Source organism: Fusarium redolens, assembly GCF_020744475.1.
Source record: "Fusarium redolens strain MPI-CAGE-AT-0023 chromosome Unknown BKA55scaffold_23, whole genome shotgun sequence".
Lineage (NCBI taxonomy): Eukaryota > Fungi > Ascomycota > Sordariomycetes > Hypocreales > Nectriaceae > Fusarium > Fusarium redolens.
The window spans coordinates 585,454-600,085 of record NW_025763686.1 but is presented as its reverse complement, the minus strand read 5'-3'; the positions used below and the strand labels follow the sequence as shown (position 1 = coordinate 600,085).

The 14,632-nt window shown below is 41.9% G+C and overlaps 4 protein-coding genes across 4 annotated transcripts; 2 read left to right on the top strand and 2 right to left on the bottom strand.

Annotated features, from left to right (window-relative positions):
- Nucleotides 1-1,916: 1,916 nt before the first annotated feature.
- Nucleotides 1,917-4,309, bottom strand: BKA55DRAFT_716082 (heterokaryon incompatibility protein-domain-containing protein; the record flags this gene model as incomplete). The annotated part of the gene is made up of 3 exons (XM_046200895.1): nucleotides 1,917-2,322; nucleotides 2,378-3,801; nucleotides 3,859-4,309. 3 exons carry the CDS (start codon nucleotides 4,307-4,309, stop codon nucleotides 1,981-1,983), a joined length of 2,217 nt encoding a protein of 738 aa, XP_046043045.1. The 3' UTR covers nucleotides 1,917-1,980.
- A 3,175-nt stretch (nucleotides 4,310-7,484) lies between these two features.
- On the bottom strand, nucleotides 7,485-9,823 carry BKA55DRAFT_545525 (uncharacterized protein; the record flags this gene model as incomplete). Its single annotated transcript, XM_046190826.1, has 2 exons — nucleotides 7,485-8,551; nucleotides 8,608-9,823. 2 exons carry the CDS (start codon nucleotides 9,821-9,823, stop codon nucleotides 7,485-7,487), a joined length of 2,283 nt encoding a protein of 760 aa, XP_046043044.1.
- A 1,122-nt stretch (nucleotides 9,824-10,945) lies between these two features.
- On the top strand, nucleotides 10,946-13,219 carry BKA55DRAFT_545524 (heterokaryon incompatibility protein-domain-containing protein; the record flags this gene model as incomplete). Its single annotated transcript, XM_046190825.1, has 3 exons — nucleotides 10,946-10,948; nucleotides 10,997-12,387; nucleotides 12,445-13,219. The coding sequence occupies 3 exons, from the start codon at nucleotides 10,946-10,948 to the stop codon at nucleotides 13,217-13,219; spliced, it is 2,169 nt and encodes a 722-aa protein (XP_046043043.1).
- A 481-nt stretch (nucleotides 13,220-13,700) lies between these two features.
- On the top strand, nucleotides 13,701-14,382 carry BKA55DRAFT_680639 (uncharacterized protein; the record flags this gene model as incomplete). The annotated part of the gene is made up of 2 exons (XM_046198221.1): nucleotides 13,701-14,110; nucleotides 14,215-14,382. The coding sequence occupies 2 exons, from the start codon at nucleotides 13,701-13,703 to the stop codon at nucleotides 14,369-14,371; spliced, it is 567 nt and encodes a 188-aa protein (XP_046043042.1). The 3' UTR covers nucleotides 14,372-14,382.
- Nucleotides 14,383-14,632: the final 250 nt, after the last annotated feature.

Sequence of the window (14,632 nt, the reverse complement as noted above, 5' to 3'; positions counted from 1 at the left end):
TAAAATTAACTTTATAATAGGCCTTATTATAATTAAAATAGTTATTATAGGTTTAAAAATATAAAAAAGGCTAAAATTAATAAAATTTAAAAACTAAAAATAAATTACTATAATTTATATAATTAATATAAAAGGTTAATTAATTATATTATTTATTATTAATATAAGCTAATATTACTTTACTAATTAATATTAAGAATATAACCTCTTAAGTAATTAAGTTATTATAATAACCTAAAATAAATAAATAAATAATAAGCTAGGTCTTAAGTAATTAAAGTACTTTAATTAGTTTATAATTAATTAATTAATTAATACTTATTATATTTTAATCCTTAATAGTTATAAAAGCTATTACTTAGCTAATTTTAAAAATTATTATAAGGAGAATAAGATTATTATACTTTATATACCTGCTTATATATTTTATTTACTTTAGCCTCTTAATATTAAGTATTTTAGGCTATTAAAATAGGCTTATAATTAAGAATTAAAGTATTTAATTAGATACTTTATAACTTATATTTTTAAAATTAAGTTCTTTTTTACCTTCTATATTATATTTAAAGCTATTTTTATAAAAAAGTACTATTTAAAGGGGTTTTAAAAAAGCTAGATTTATTTTTCTTAACTTAAAAACTATAATTTTAAAGCTTAATATATAGCTATAGACCTTAAAGATAGTAATTAAGGCTTAATCTTAATTTAAATACCTAAAAAAGTAAATTAAAAGGCATTATAATAACTCCTTAAAGTTTATTATTAAAGCTTTAAAGTTAATTATTAAGGTAATAAAGGTAATTATATATAAGGTTATCTTATTAAAGGCTAAGCTTTATAATCTTTAAGATATAAATAAAATATTAAGTTAGTATTATAAGGTAAAAAGGATTGAATTATAAGGAGGTATTATAATTATATAAAAAGTATTATAAGTAATTAATTAAATAGATATTAATATATAAGTAATAGCTAAATTATTAAGAAGTAGTAATTAAGGAAGGTTAAAATAACTACATAGTTAGTGCTATAGTATATATACTAAAGGCAGTTATAATATAAAGACGTATAAGGATATTCTTAAGTTATTTAAGGAGGAATTTAATAAGTAAAAGTTACCTTTTTTAAACTATAGCTTAAGATTTTAAACTATAGCTTAAAAAGGTTAAGGAATATAAGTTACTTACTTATTTAGGTTACTTACTTATTAAATATATTATAACTAATTAACTTTATATATAAACATAAATAAAGAAAAATTTATAAAAAAGTAATAGTTTAAATTAGAAATAGTAATAATTATAATTAATATAAATAAATATAATTAATAAAGGAAATATAATTAATAAAGGAAATATTATATTAGCTAATATACTTTAAAAGTATAATAAATATATTAAATATAATTATAAAAGTAAATTAAAAAGTAGCCCTTTAAAAAGGTTAATATAAAATTTAATTTAATTATTTAAAGCTAGTATTTATATTACTTAGTTAAGGTAATAATTATATTATTAAGATAGATAAACCTAATTAATATTAACTTTTAATATAATAGCCTATATTAAAGGTATTTTTATTTATGTTATTAATAAAAACGCTAAAAGGTTAAATAGCCTTTTATAAAATTAAAAATAAGGAAAAAAAGAAAATAGATTTTTAGGTATATTATTATTTTAAGCTTAATTTATAGTTTTATAAAGTTTTTTAAACATTATATTTAAAATAAAATTAAAAGTATTCTATACATTTATTAAATATATAATATTTATATTAAGGGAAATATAAAGTATAAATACTTAATAATAATTAATTAAAAACAAGGAATATAATACATTTTTACTAATAATTCTTAAGTAGGGCTACTACTAGTAGTAATTAATACAATAAGGCAAAAGAAATTTTATTTTATAAGGCTTAAATTTAAAACTGAATTATTAATTACAGATGAAAAATGTGCCCATTTTGAACTCATATAGCTTAAACAATTATTACCTGTCTCACAGCTCCCTCCGGCATATCAATCTTGTCTCTCTCCTCAGCCTTACCCTGAAACGACGCCCGACCAATCCTATTATATATGTTTCCCTGGCTTTCTTTCAGTATCAGAGCATAATTACTATCCAAGAATAAAGCTACAGAAGGAAACGTCGGCTCGTTGTCGAAGTGAGCGATACCTTTTTTCAAGACCTTGGAGGCATCCCTCCAGAAACGAAAAATCTTTTTACCACTTGACCATGTTGCGACCACCCCAGTTTGGAGCGGATGAATCACACCTTCACGTCCTTCCAATGGACGGGGTGATAGTGCATAGACTGGGCCCTTGACAAACATTGTCAGATGTAAGGCAATATTACCCTAGTGTATTTTCACTTGCCTTCAGTGTCAGCCTTCCAGACACCACGCGGCCAAAGGCATCCTTGCCCATAGGCTTCACCCGCACATCAACACAAGTAGCCAATAGCTCGTCTTTCAAAGCGAACATATAATCAATTTCGGCGTCGAGAGATGCCCATGACCAGGACGGGGCTCGGTACTCGGCGGGAGATTTAACAGGCGACTTGGTCGCTGGAGGCATTGCAGCATCATGCGCAGGGTCTGAACATTGATGAGTAGGCTCGTACAGTTTTATGCCCCAATTTAGCCCATTCATGAGACCGCTCTTCCATAACCCCGCTAAGTACGTGTCACCGGTCCTCGTGCCGAATAAGTTTGCAAGACCGGATAGTGCGGGTAGTTTGTCGGACGCCACGGTTAAGTTCCGGATCGAGTATTGCTCTACCAGCCGCATCCACTGCCGGTTGCGGTTTTCCGCAGGGTCCTCAGGGTCCTCAGGTCTGGTACCCCACAGATCTTTCGGGGTTGTGAACATCCTCCGAAGGATGGCGCCATCTTCAGCAAAGACGCACCCTTGGCACTCCCAGTACATCTGTGTGCGGCCGTAGTGAATGGTGCGTGGAGACAAAAGGCGCTCCTGGAGCGTCCAGCCCCGCTTGCTCAATGGTTCGTCTCCGATGGGATCGAATACTCCTCCGAATTCACCGAGAAGATAGGTGTCCGGATGTCTCTTTGGTGAGGGGGGCATCCACTCTGGTGTCACGTAAAGCCATGAGCTGTGGCCTCCTTGACAGTCGGTGACCTCATCTGTGGCCCATGTACATCGCCCCCCCATATGGGGTAGAACGTCGTTGTCGTCCCACCAGGCAACAGGAGCTGCATGGACAAAGCTCCTTCTCCCAGTAGATCTGACGTCTAGGGAGACGAACGGCTCCTCATACCTCGTGGACATGTCGGGGAAACAGCCGCTTGAGTCGTCCTTTGAGCTGAGAGCCGCGACGGTGAGATATGAATTGGCATAAACAAGTCCCATGCGCGACGCCTCCACTTCCCAATCTGCGGCATCATCTTGGATAATACACAAGGAGTCAATCCAAACGTAGGCTATACCCAATTCTCTGGCAATCTGAACGGCGTCCCGAAATGTTTTGGGAATAGCCGAGACCGAAACGCCGTCCGTGAGGAATCTTGCTAAGTTTGCGTTTTTAAGAGTCAGCCGATGTGTTGAGCCCCAGGAATGCGACAGTGCCAGGTATTTGCCCTGTTTTCCCGCAGTCTTGCGCAAGAATATTTTATCTTGACTTGTAGCAACATCGAGGACTCTTGTTGGGAGACTGCGCAGGATATCTGAAGACAGGCATGGATGGTGGTTGTCACAGATGTTGAGCCAGCCTTTGAGTTTGGAGAACGCGTAAGAGGAGCCCGAATCCGCTGCTAAAATTCTCCCGGGAATAAAGTTGATATCTGCTCACAAAGTCGTTAGCTTCGGAAGAGCAAAAACAGAAGCAGGGAGAAATGTACCCTGATCAGTGCGGAAACGCAGATATGATCCTCGAAGATTGACTGTATCTCGGTCGTAATCCACCGAATCCTGGATTTTTCCACTTATACCAAGTCTGACACCCAGCCCAACCATCAACAACTGGTTGTTGCCAACAAAGCCAGATTTGTACCAATTTCCGAAGAGCCAAGGCCGCAGAGGCTTCGATTCCCCGTCCTTTATCACAATGCCATCCGGGAAGGTTGAGCGTAGATCAACTTCGATTGGAGGCCGATAGTCAGCAACCGGGTCACAAAGGTCTATCATGCAGGCGCCATTTTCGAGCGCCCGCATCCCAAATCGGCTGTACATGCTCCCCATGGACCTTGCGGGTAGTTGGGCTCCTGAAGGAAGATCGATATTGAAGAAGGCAACCATACCACCATAATTAATAAGGCTACAACCTGCTGCCCAATAAAGCAGAGCACACATGGCGCACCTTTCGCTGGACTTCTCGAGCGCATCGAGAGAAGGTTGATGGGCGTATGCCTCTTCATCCTCGAATGGTAATTGATTAAAGGGGACTTGGCTGCAAACAACACACAGATGACCTGGTCCCAGATTGAAACGCGGCCCCGTGGCTGAAAACGCAGGAAAGGAAGCCATTGTGACGTGCCGAAGACTGGGAGATTTTGGGAGGACAGACTACTCGACACTGTAATGGAATATGCGAGAACCTGGTTAGATATTAGGCTGGAGGGTGAAGCATATTAGCGACCCCGCGCAATCGATAGTTAGAAAGCTGGAACATGAGCGTGTCATGCGGCGTGCAATGCCCAGCTGGACTTACTCTAGTCTGTACGGCTGGTAGTGTGGCTGAGTGCTCTAGGCCATGATCAAGGGCAGAAGCGAATCATCAGAGTGGCCAGAAACCATGTGGTGGCGATATTCACAAGTCGACGCAATAGCCCAGACTGCTAATACGAGCAATGGTGTGAACTAGAACAAGAGAGATGTATCCACGAGGGGCTATCATTAATAGAGAGCAATTCTCTATTCTTGCTTTTGTTTTAGGCAAAACCAGGTAGCCGGAAGCTCAGTGACTGGAACTTTATCACAACTTGAACGCCAACAGTGAGGAAACGTTACAGCCTTGCGCCATCTCGACCTCTGTGACCCGGGACGACCAATGGCATGGACAGAGGATGGCCGAGGCCTGCAATGGCTGACGTGCAAGTTAAGTGAGTTGGCCAGTTGGATTTACACCTTAGATTGATGTTTTAAAAATTCTATTAAAACTTAAAACTAAGCGTAAATAAGATAAATGTTAGGCAATAGCTTATTAAAGGAGATAACTATAGTTTTAAGCCCTTACAGTCTCCTCTCCCTAATAACAGAGTGTTTATTAAGTTTAAAGTGGGAACTTTTCGGTATATAAATTAACTTAATAAATAGATGCTTTATTAGAATTAGGCCTTTTTATTAGCCTAGAAGTAGATTTTAATTAAGAGAAGTAACTGTTATTAAGTACTTTAAGTACTTAATAGTTAGGGGATAAGTTTGTAAATTAATACCTAAATTAAGATTATAAATTATATATTTTATTTTTTTAAGTATTATAGCCCTTAGACAGGGTTATAATAGGGATGTAAAGCTAATTAAAATAAATAAAACTAATAGTGCTTTGTTTTTATTTTATATTTTATTTATTTTTTATTTTTTATTTTTTTTATATTTTTAACCTTATAAGAGGCTATCTAGCTTATTAGCTCTTTTATTAATAACTTAAATTCAGAAACCTTTATAGCAGGCTATTATAATAAAAGTTATTATTAAATATGGTTTATTTACCTTAATAATATAATTACTACCTTAACTAAATAATATAAATACTAGCTTTTAATAACTAAATTAACCTTCTTCCTTTAACCTACTTAAAGGACTATTTCTTAATTAATCCCTATAATATATTATACTTAATTTATTTATTTATTTATTTATTTATTTATTTATTTATTTATTTATTTATTTATTTATTTATTTATTTATTTATTTATTTATTTATTTATTTATTTATTTATTTATTTATTTATTTATTTATTTATTTTTTTATATTCTTTTTTTTTCCTTATAATATTATTAATAAAAAAGACACTACTAAATAAAATAAGTTTAAATATTTAATCTAACTTAACCCTTATCCTAAGTATATTAGTATACTTTAATTAACTTTTAAATTTCCAAACTAGAGTAATATAACTTAGTTTATTATAAGCTTTTATAAATAGCTTTATATATTATTATAAATACTATAATAGTAATTATTAACTAACATTTTACTCTATGGCATAGTAGTTATATATAACTATTATATAAGACTGCTTTATTTTCCTATTTATCTATTATATTATTATTTATTATAATAGCCTTAAAGCTTTATGTTTATTTAAATTATCTTTAAACGATAAACTTAAACTACTATTTAGGCTCTTAAGTTTTAGGCCATAGTATGGGTATTTAATTTATATGTAGAGTATTAGTAATCTATAATGGCCTGATGGTAGAAAGTTCTACTTATGCCGCATGTTTTGGTAATCGAAGTTGTATGCATCCATAATAGGGGTAGGCGGTGTGGCGGTGAGGTACGTTACAGCTGTATATCGTATACTGTATTACAAGAGCTCCAACAGAAGGAAGTGTGGTGTTTAATGACGTAACCGAAAAGCTACTGGAAACATAGGCGCTCCTCAATAATGATCATAGACTCAGGCGCATGTCGATGGCGATGGCGGTATAGCGTTCCATCATAATCGATTAATCGATGCACTGTGGCCAGACAACAGGTAGGGATGGGCAGACGGAACCTTCCGTAAGAGGATTCAGCTGCAACACAGGCAACGTAGACGGCTGCCGTGCCGTCACGCAAGTTCTCAGCTGATGTCCCATGTGTTTATGTCCCTCATCAATTTACAATGGCTCCAATGGCGCACACTATCGTGGCGGCTTTCTTCCAATAGCAAGCTTCCACCTCAGCATGAGGTATTTATCCTATCTTGGCTCCAATGGCTCTCCGTCGAGGAATCCGCAAAGTCACCGTACAGCATACCATGGCGAATGGATTAGTCTCCGCAAGTCGACTAGTTAGGTAGGTCCGGTCCAACGCCCCTGTAGGGCCAATCTAGAACAGCTCCAATGCAACCCATTACTATTCCATGGAGTCATTTGTCAGGATCGTCGCAATACACAATCCGCCATCGATGACAGCTATTGACTAGTAGGGAGCTCGAAGGATACACAACTGTCTTTCACATGTTCCAAATCCTCTTGCTTCAACTCTTGGGGAAATTGATTCGCATGACCGTCTGGACGAACCTCGTCAACATTTAACCTTAGATGTTTTATCCATGCATGTGATGCGGCAATAGAATACGAGAAGTTGACAGTGTGAATAGAATTTCCCGAAGTCAGGTGAGTGAAACTCAAAATGATTTACAGCTCCAGGATTGGTTTTCATGCCCCTAGCGCGATGATAATGTCCTCCAGTCTGCCATCTCCTACAGCATGGCTAACTGGACATTGTGTAGGTTTCGTCGAACGTTTTACAGACGAATCTCATGTAACGTGAACATTGCAGGTAAACAGGATGAAGAATCGGTTGATTCCCAGTTTAAGCAATATATACTGGTAAACGACTTCCAAAAAGCCCATCCTTGTTGATCTGAACATCAAGCTTATGGAAGTCGTGGAGAAGTAACCAGCATATCATGCGAAAGATAAGTACACACCAGATATCGCTGATCTCCTGCTTCTCCTTGGACTCCCAGCAACCCTCAGTGCTCACTCCATCATCGTCCAGTTCATCTTCGTCGCCAGCTAGACGGGCTCCTAATAAGGTCCCAGTGCGCTGGATTCCTTTTGGCTCGCTCGGGGGATTTTGACGCCTCCTTTGTCGATCCAGCTCGCTGCATATCTTCCAAATGACGTTCTCGCGTACCCAAGAAATGTACATATCTATCAAAAGAGCATGCCTTTCTCCGTAGGATGCTGAGTCAAGTCGTTGAAGTTTATGCAACATTGCTTTGCGATACTCATGGGTCATTTGCTGTTTGTTAATTCGATGGGCTTTCGCTGACTCGTCGGTGGATCTGAGTAATTCCTCCTTCTCAACTGCATTTTCAAAACAGTCTCCAGCGGACTTTTGATTGGTGTTTTGTGAATTGAGCATACTTAAGACCTCCTGGAGGTGTACCCGCAAGACGAACTGAACTAGAGGACTTTCTCTAGGTACTTTGAGAAACATGTCGCATTTCTCGATTGCGGCGTGCAGTGACGTCATGACAGCCCTGCAGTATAATTTTGGCTCTTCCGTTCTTTGTTCAGGTATGAAGTATGTCGTAAATTGATCTTGCTCCTGTTCCTGATTATGCTGTTTTTCGGAAGCTCTGATCGCCATCTCGGACGCACGAAAACTCTGCTCAACCTTATCGGCTTCGCTTATGATCATGCTGATCTGATCGTTGTCGTTGAACATTGCCTGGCTCTGGGCCTCGACTGGAGCTTCATGCGTTTGATACTGGACCGCTTCGTCTAGAACAGACTTGTAGGCGACCAACAGGGTCCGGACAGAGAAAGACTTTCGATCCCAGTGGTGGATTGTAGGGTTTGGGAGCATGCGGAAAGCAGTGTTCTTTATTTGCAGCACAATGCCAACCATCCCGAGTATCTCGAAGGCGACTGAGGGCAAGTGAGCCTAAAGCATTTGTATAAGACCAAGAAGCTTATTGACGTACCTGGGAAAAGATGGCTGTACCGCGTGTTCACGGATGGTTTCGAAAAGTATTTGACTGTCCTAGTATTGCAGCCAATAACCTTTAAAGTTTCTGCCATTGCAGCGAGACTTGCGAGTTGAAGAGTTCCGAGATCTTTCGGCTCATCGGCGTACATTTTGAATTTTTTCGGGCGGAAAATAGTAGGGCAGTATCCAAAGCATAGTTCCTTAATGTTCTCGTTTGGGATAATACGGTTCTCCTTAAACCAAGTTTCGCCCATTTTATGGAAAGAAAAGATAATTCCAAGGTCATCAATATTAGCGCCAGTAACGAGAAAGCCATTACCCTGTGCACGATACCGGTCTTCATTTCGGTTAAAGACCTTCCAGTAAATGCCGAGCATAGCAATAATCTCAACTATATGGCAAATGGTTGAAGTGGCATAAGGCTTCTTCATGTGCTCTGGCATGGTGTCCCACGATTTCTTCTTCTTTTGTATACCCACGGTGAGAGTATGTAGGTTATTCGCGTCATTTCTGTCAAAGTTATCCAGGAGCGGGGTATGGGAAGCCCTGTTGTACCACTCGTTATTGGAGACATTATAGCCGAAAAACTCTTCTGCCTGCCATTGTCGAGATTCCTTCTCCATTCGCTGCACCGCCATGAGCAGCGCGAGCCATGTTGCAAGCTCGTTATCGGCTGTACGGATGGCCTGACGAGTCTCCCTAGCCTCGAGGCTCCTAATTCGTTGGTCATACAGATCTTGACTCCACGTATAAGTCTTCTGATAGCTCTCCCGCGTCCCGACCAGGTATGTGATCTCGTGGCGACTGGCTTCCTGAGGTTCATCCTGGAGCTGAAACCTGGCCAGCCTAGTAAACCTGGACCGTACAAAGCGTTTCAAGCATCTCAGAATACTTTTTCTCTCTCTCTCCATATGAGGACCTAGGGGGCCCCTTTTGTTGCTTGGAGCTGAAACGAAAATTACTGGAGTCTGGAACTCGACTTCAAAACGAAATTCAAAAAGCCGCAATCGGCGGTGGGTAAATTTGGACCATTGACCCATCACTAATTCCTTACACGAGGCGTAACCGGTTGCGGAAGCAAAGTATTGCTGAAGTGCCTGAAGCAACGCTATAACGAGAGCAAAGCCTGACACAACCAGAGCGACGCATGCGATGATGAGCTCAGTATTGCTGCCCCCAGCAGGAGCATTTGTAGTGCCGTTGGAATTCATGGTGTTGCTGGTATACTGCGAAGGTCGATGAACCTGTTAGCTTGCCAGAGCGTGACTTAGTGACCGTGGTGATATAATGATATTCTTAGGCGCCCATTGACACCTTTAGAAAAGCAAAAAGGAGACGGGTCAGCCTCTCGCAAGTATATTTCGTAAATTATCTCATCCCTCCACCAAAACGTGGCTGCTATTAGACCCCATTGTCTGCCATAATGACATGCCAATAGGCCGGATGATCAGCCTCCTCCGTCCTTAAAACAAGCCCAGTCCCATCTACGACACCATTCACTTGATAGAAATCTGTTTGCTCCGTAGCGACACGGAACGACCATATTCACGGCAGCAAAATCACGCCTCTGTCATCCTCTGCGACAAGAAACTCAACGTCGTTGGTTATCCAATTCACCGAAGCAGAGATGAGGCCGTTGACAAAAGCGGTTAGGAAATGCCGGCGCCTAAATTGATCCCAATATCGACAATTTTAACTTTCAGCTAGCCTGATACTTCCCAAGTTTCTCCTCCCTAAAGTCTAAAAAAAAAAAAAGAGAAGAAATTCTATCCTCTAATAAAACCCCGGTGACCGTCTTAAGAAAGCTTGTTTCTTGCCTAGAGGACGGCATTTGTGGTTGGGTTGGGTCCCTACAACTGGCCCCATTAGAGCCTTCGCACGACCCATGGGATAGTGAAGACACTGTTAAGGTCTCCTTATGGCGAGGAGTTTACGAATAACCAAGAGCACAACGTGCACAAACATATCAAAAGGCATCACCGGCTAAGTTAAGTGCCATAGGAGTTTAAAACTAGCGACAAAATAAATAAAGCAGAAAAATGCAGTAACAGATTGACAGTTAGCAAGCCTCACTGGCGTCAAATTTGAAAAAGGTATAAACGTGCAAGTATTGCTGAATTCGCTGAGAATACAATAGCACCTTTGTGGCTCCGGGAGGCAGCCTGGCCGAACGAAACATGTAACGGATGGTGTGGGGGCGCGAGTGGCGGGTGACTCATGTAGCCAGCCGCACTTAAAACTACATTAGCTCTTTCGTTCTGCGTCGGTCTTACCTCCTAGGACACAATAGCTCGCGGTGTGCAAATGCCTGCTTGACAAAGAAATCTGCGGCCATGGTACGTTTGAACTTTCATGTATGTGTCGCTTGCTCATAAATCAATTAGGAACTGGGTCCAGTCCGAGACGTGGGTGTGGCGATGAATGGCGTAGCAAAAGACCCCCTTTATGGTCAAGAGTCCCTTATACTCGGCAAAGACGATATCCGGGTGCTTATCCTTCTACCTGGTAGGCAAGACTGTCCCGCGGATCCGATTGTTTGTAGACTGGAAACGAGACTACTGCCCCGACGAGACTCTTCCCAACGCAAGCTCGTTATCGCGAGCCCACAGTGCCCGCCTTATAAGGCTTTGTCGTATCAATGGGGCACTGAAATCGAACCTAAGATGATCCACTGCAATTCAATACCCGTCTACGTCACCCAAAATCTCTATTCAGCTTTGATACATCTGCGTGACAAGTCCCGGCCCATATCCCTTTGGGTTGATGCTCTTTGTATCAACCAACGAGATAAAGATGAGAAAAGTGTGCAAATTCAGAGGATGGGCGACATCTATCGCCAGTCAGCCCGAACCATCGTCTGGCTCGGGGAAGGAACCATACTGTCCGACCTGGCCTTCAAATCGTGCCGAGCTCTAGCTAAAGAGAGACAGCAGACGCTAGAACAACCCGATGAGGCGGTTGCACACACGAATGGGGAAATCGTCACAACCAGCTCGTTGTTGCAGCGTCTGATTGAGATAGTTCGGCCTGGGAGGTTGTGGCGGCTAGGGACTATGATGCTTCTCCTCCGCCGACCTTACTTTACTCGCGTCTGGATCATTCAGGAGATTGCGCTCAGCCCAATCCTAGACCTAGCATGCGGCGATAAAATGATTCCCTTCATGGACTTCAGCCTAGCCGCCATCGATATGCTTGCGTCCCAACTTGGTGGCAGGAAGGTTGCGCACCTAGCGCATCTAATGACAGCTCGATATCTCCTATCACCCGCGGTAAAGAGGGGTCTCTCCGATCTTCCTAGCCTTGCGTCTGTGTTTGGTCTCCTTGCACAAGATAAACTATGGATCGAAAAGAATATCCTCACGCTTCTGACTCTATTTCGAGACAGCGTTGCTAAGTTAGATGTGGACAAGGTGTACAGCCTGATAGGTCTCGGTGAGGAAATCGAGCGAGGCAGTACATATGGAATACAAGTGTTGTATCAGACTACGGAAGAAGCATACGTCCGCGTCGCCAGAAGAATTCTCTCACACCAAAATTCACTGCGACTTTTCGGAGCCATTACCCATCAGTTGCCTTTGGGGGATTTCGACTTGCTGAATGATCGCATCGACGCATATCTCAGCCGGAGCGGCAGCAGGGAAACAGTCATGCTTCCCACATGGGTCCCTGACTGGAGAAACAAAGGCAGTGTTGCGATGCCAATATCGCTACCATCTGGTGGTCGTTTCCGTACCACGCGTGGCGTTGCATACAATTTCGCCGCATTGAACGACAGGTTAGTGTTCCGCTTTAGTTGAGCCGGGTGTACGGACATGCTAATGTCGCCGGATAGCGCTACTCCATATTCGCGAGAAATAAAACTATCGGGCCATATGCTCTTTCATGATGGAGCTCCAGTCACGATTTCGTCTCTTGGGAGCGCCTGCGAAACTGAAAGAGTACAATCAACCATCCGGTTCAGACTCAAAGTCGCCTTGACTCTCTCATCCTCCTACCGGCTAGAAACTATCAGGGCTTGGAGTAAAGTTTTCGATAACAGAGCACTGGAATTTCGCGACGAATTCATTTATACGATTACGTGCGGCCGGGGTGATATGTTAAACGATGGCTCGCCCTTGCTCGCCACGGCAATCTTTGGGCAGTCCCAGCGCAGTGGCTTTTTTGCGTTGCCGGCCTTCTTGCAAGCGATCTACGTCTACCTCGCCATGCGAATGTTGTATCTTGTGTATCGACCCAGCGCGAGGCAACTCTGGTTTGTATGCCTGAACTGGGCTACACTGCTGATAACGTTGTTCTTCATCAGCAGCGTCTTCTACGGAATATGGCCAAACCTCAGCATGGGAAATCCCTTGGCCCAGCTTATGGCGGAACGTCTCTATGCAATCGAATCGAGGAGATTGGCCAGGTTGAGCTCCGGATGCTTAGCTCTCGTCCCAAAGGCATCTCAAGACGGTGACGTGGTTGCCCTTTGTCGAGGCGGGGAGGTTCCACTTCTCTTGCGGAAAAGGGGAGAATATTTCGAAATGGTGGGAGAATGTTATGTTCACAAAGCTATAGATGGATCTCAATTCCAGGAACATAAATGTCATGTTATTCTTCTAGTCTAGGGAAGCGTTTATAAAAGTAAGTAATAGTTAATAAATATCCCCAGTTTAGACCACTGCTTTTTTGTTAATTTTACTTTACCGATGAAGTAGATAGTGGAGATGCCAGCCATGACAATAACAATGACGATGACGATAGTGACAAAGACGGTGAAGACGACAACTAGGGTTTAATGAACATACGTATACGTCTCAACAACTAGCCCTTCATCTACCTTATGTTTGACAAAATCGCGTCCTGCACCGACTACACAGTGGTGGCGAACAACTTCACCGCAGTGAGAGTGCTTATCATGTCATTGGGAGGCCCGTAGAACTGTATCGAACCGTTCCCGAAGAGCCTGAACGAGCTATTCCTGTTGGCGTTCATCGCGGACCTTCACCTCCGTCTGGGCGATACACTGGACGCGCCCCCAGAAATGGACACCTGGTCATCGTCCTATCTGTCATTGCGAGGTGGATCAGCTTCAGACCGATTGTCTGCATGCTGAAAGCAACCAAGGTTGAGCTGAGACGTAGAGCACACGGACTCCGTAATAAGTCGGCCTTGTACAGCTCCATGGCGACCTTTCACACCAACAAGCTGCCCACCGAAAACCTGTCGGTGGGCCAGCTTGACGTTAATGCTGCTGCCTCTTATGGCAGTGCTCAAGACCACTGGCTCTATCATCCACATAGACCCTCTGGCGCTCAAGTGACCATCTGCATGAACTTTCGCTCATGTCCTTTCACGATCGGCGAGAAGTCTAAAGCCGCCCTGAACATCCCGACTAGAGTCGGAGAACCAGTCGATCGCGGCAAGCCTCTCTGCCTGAAATGCACAGACAGCGTCACCAACGCCGCAGCTCTGACACCGCCTGAGACATCAGCGTTTGCACTATATCGTTCGTCCTCGTGAGTCGGTGTCTCTCTTGCTGGGCGTATTCCGATATCGACTTGATCTTGGGGGGCGTCGTGGCGTTGGATTGAAGTTCTAAACCTAGTATACGATGGTGTAGTATATGTAACCTTGACGATGGGTCACATGAGGGACTACCACCGATTGACTTGAATATTGGACGACACGACTACAACAATAACCATGAGATCGCCACAGTTGACATCAGGACGTTACGAATCAAGATAGGGTGGTTCATCAACATCGTGGACATGTGACAGCAAACGGCATGGTCGTGGACTTTGAGTTGGAAGATACGATAGTAACAGCCGAGCTGAAAACGATGGCCAATAAAAGCAGGTCATGCCATCACACCACCATCAGGGCGGGGAATTTCTAATCTGGATCATTTTGATGCATGTCATTAAGTAGGTTTTCAGCTTGCTACGTTTTAGTTTGCCTGCATATGCGGATCGATCAATGGCGTGTCTTGGCTCATCCCCCCGCAATAACTAAACTGAGTGTCTTGTCATATCTCA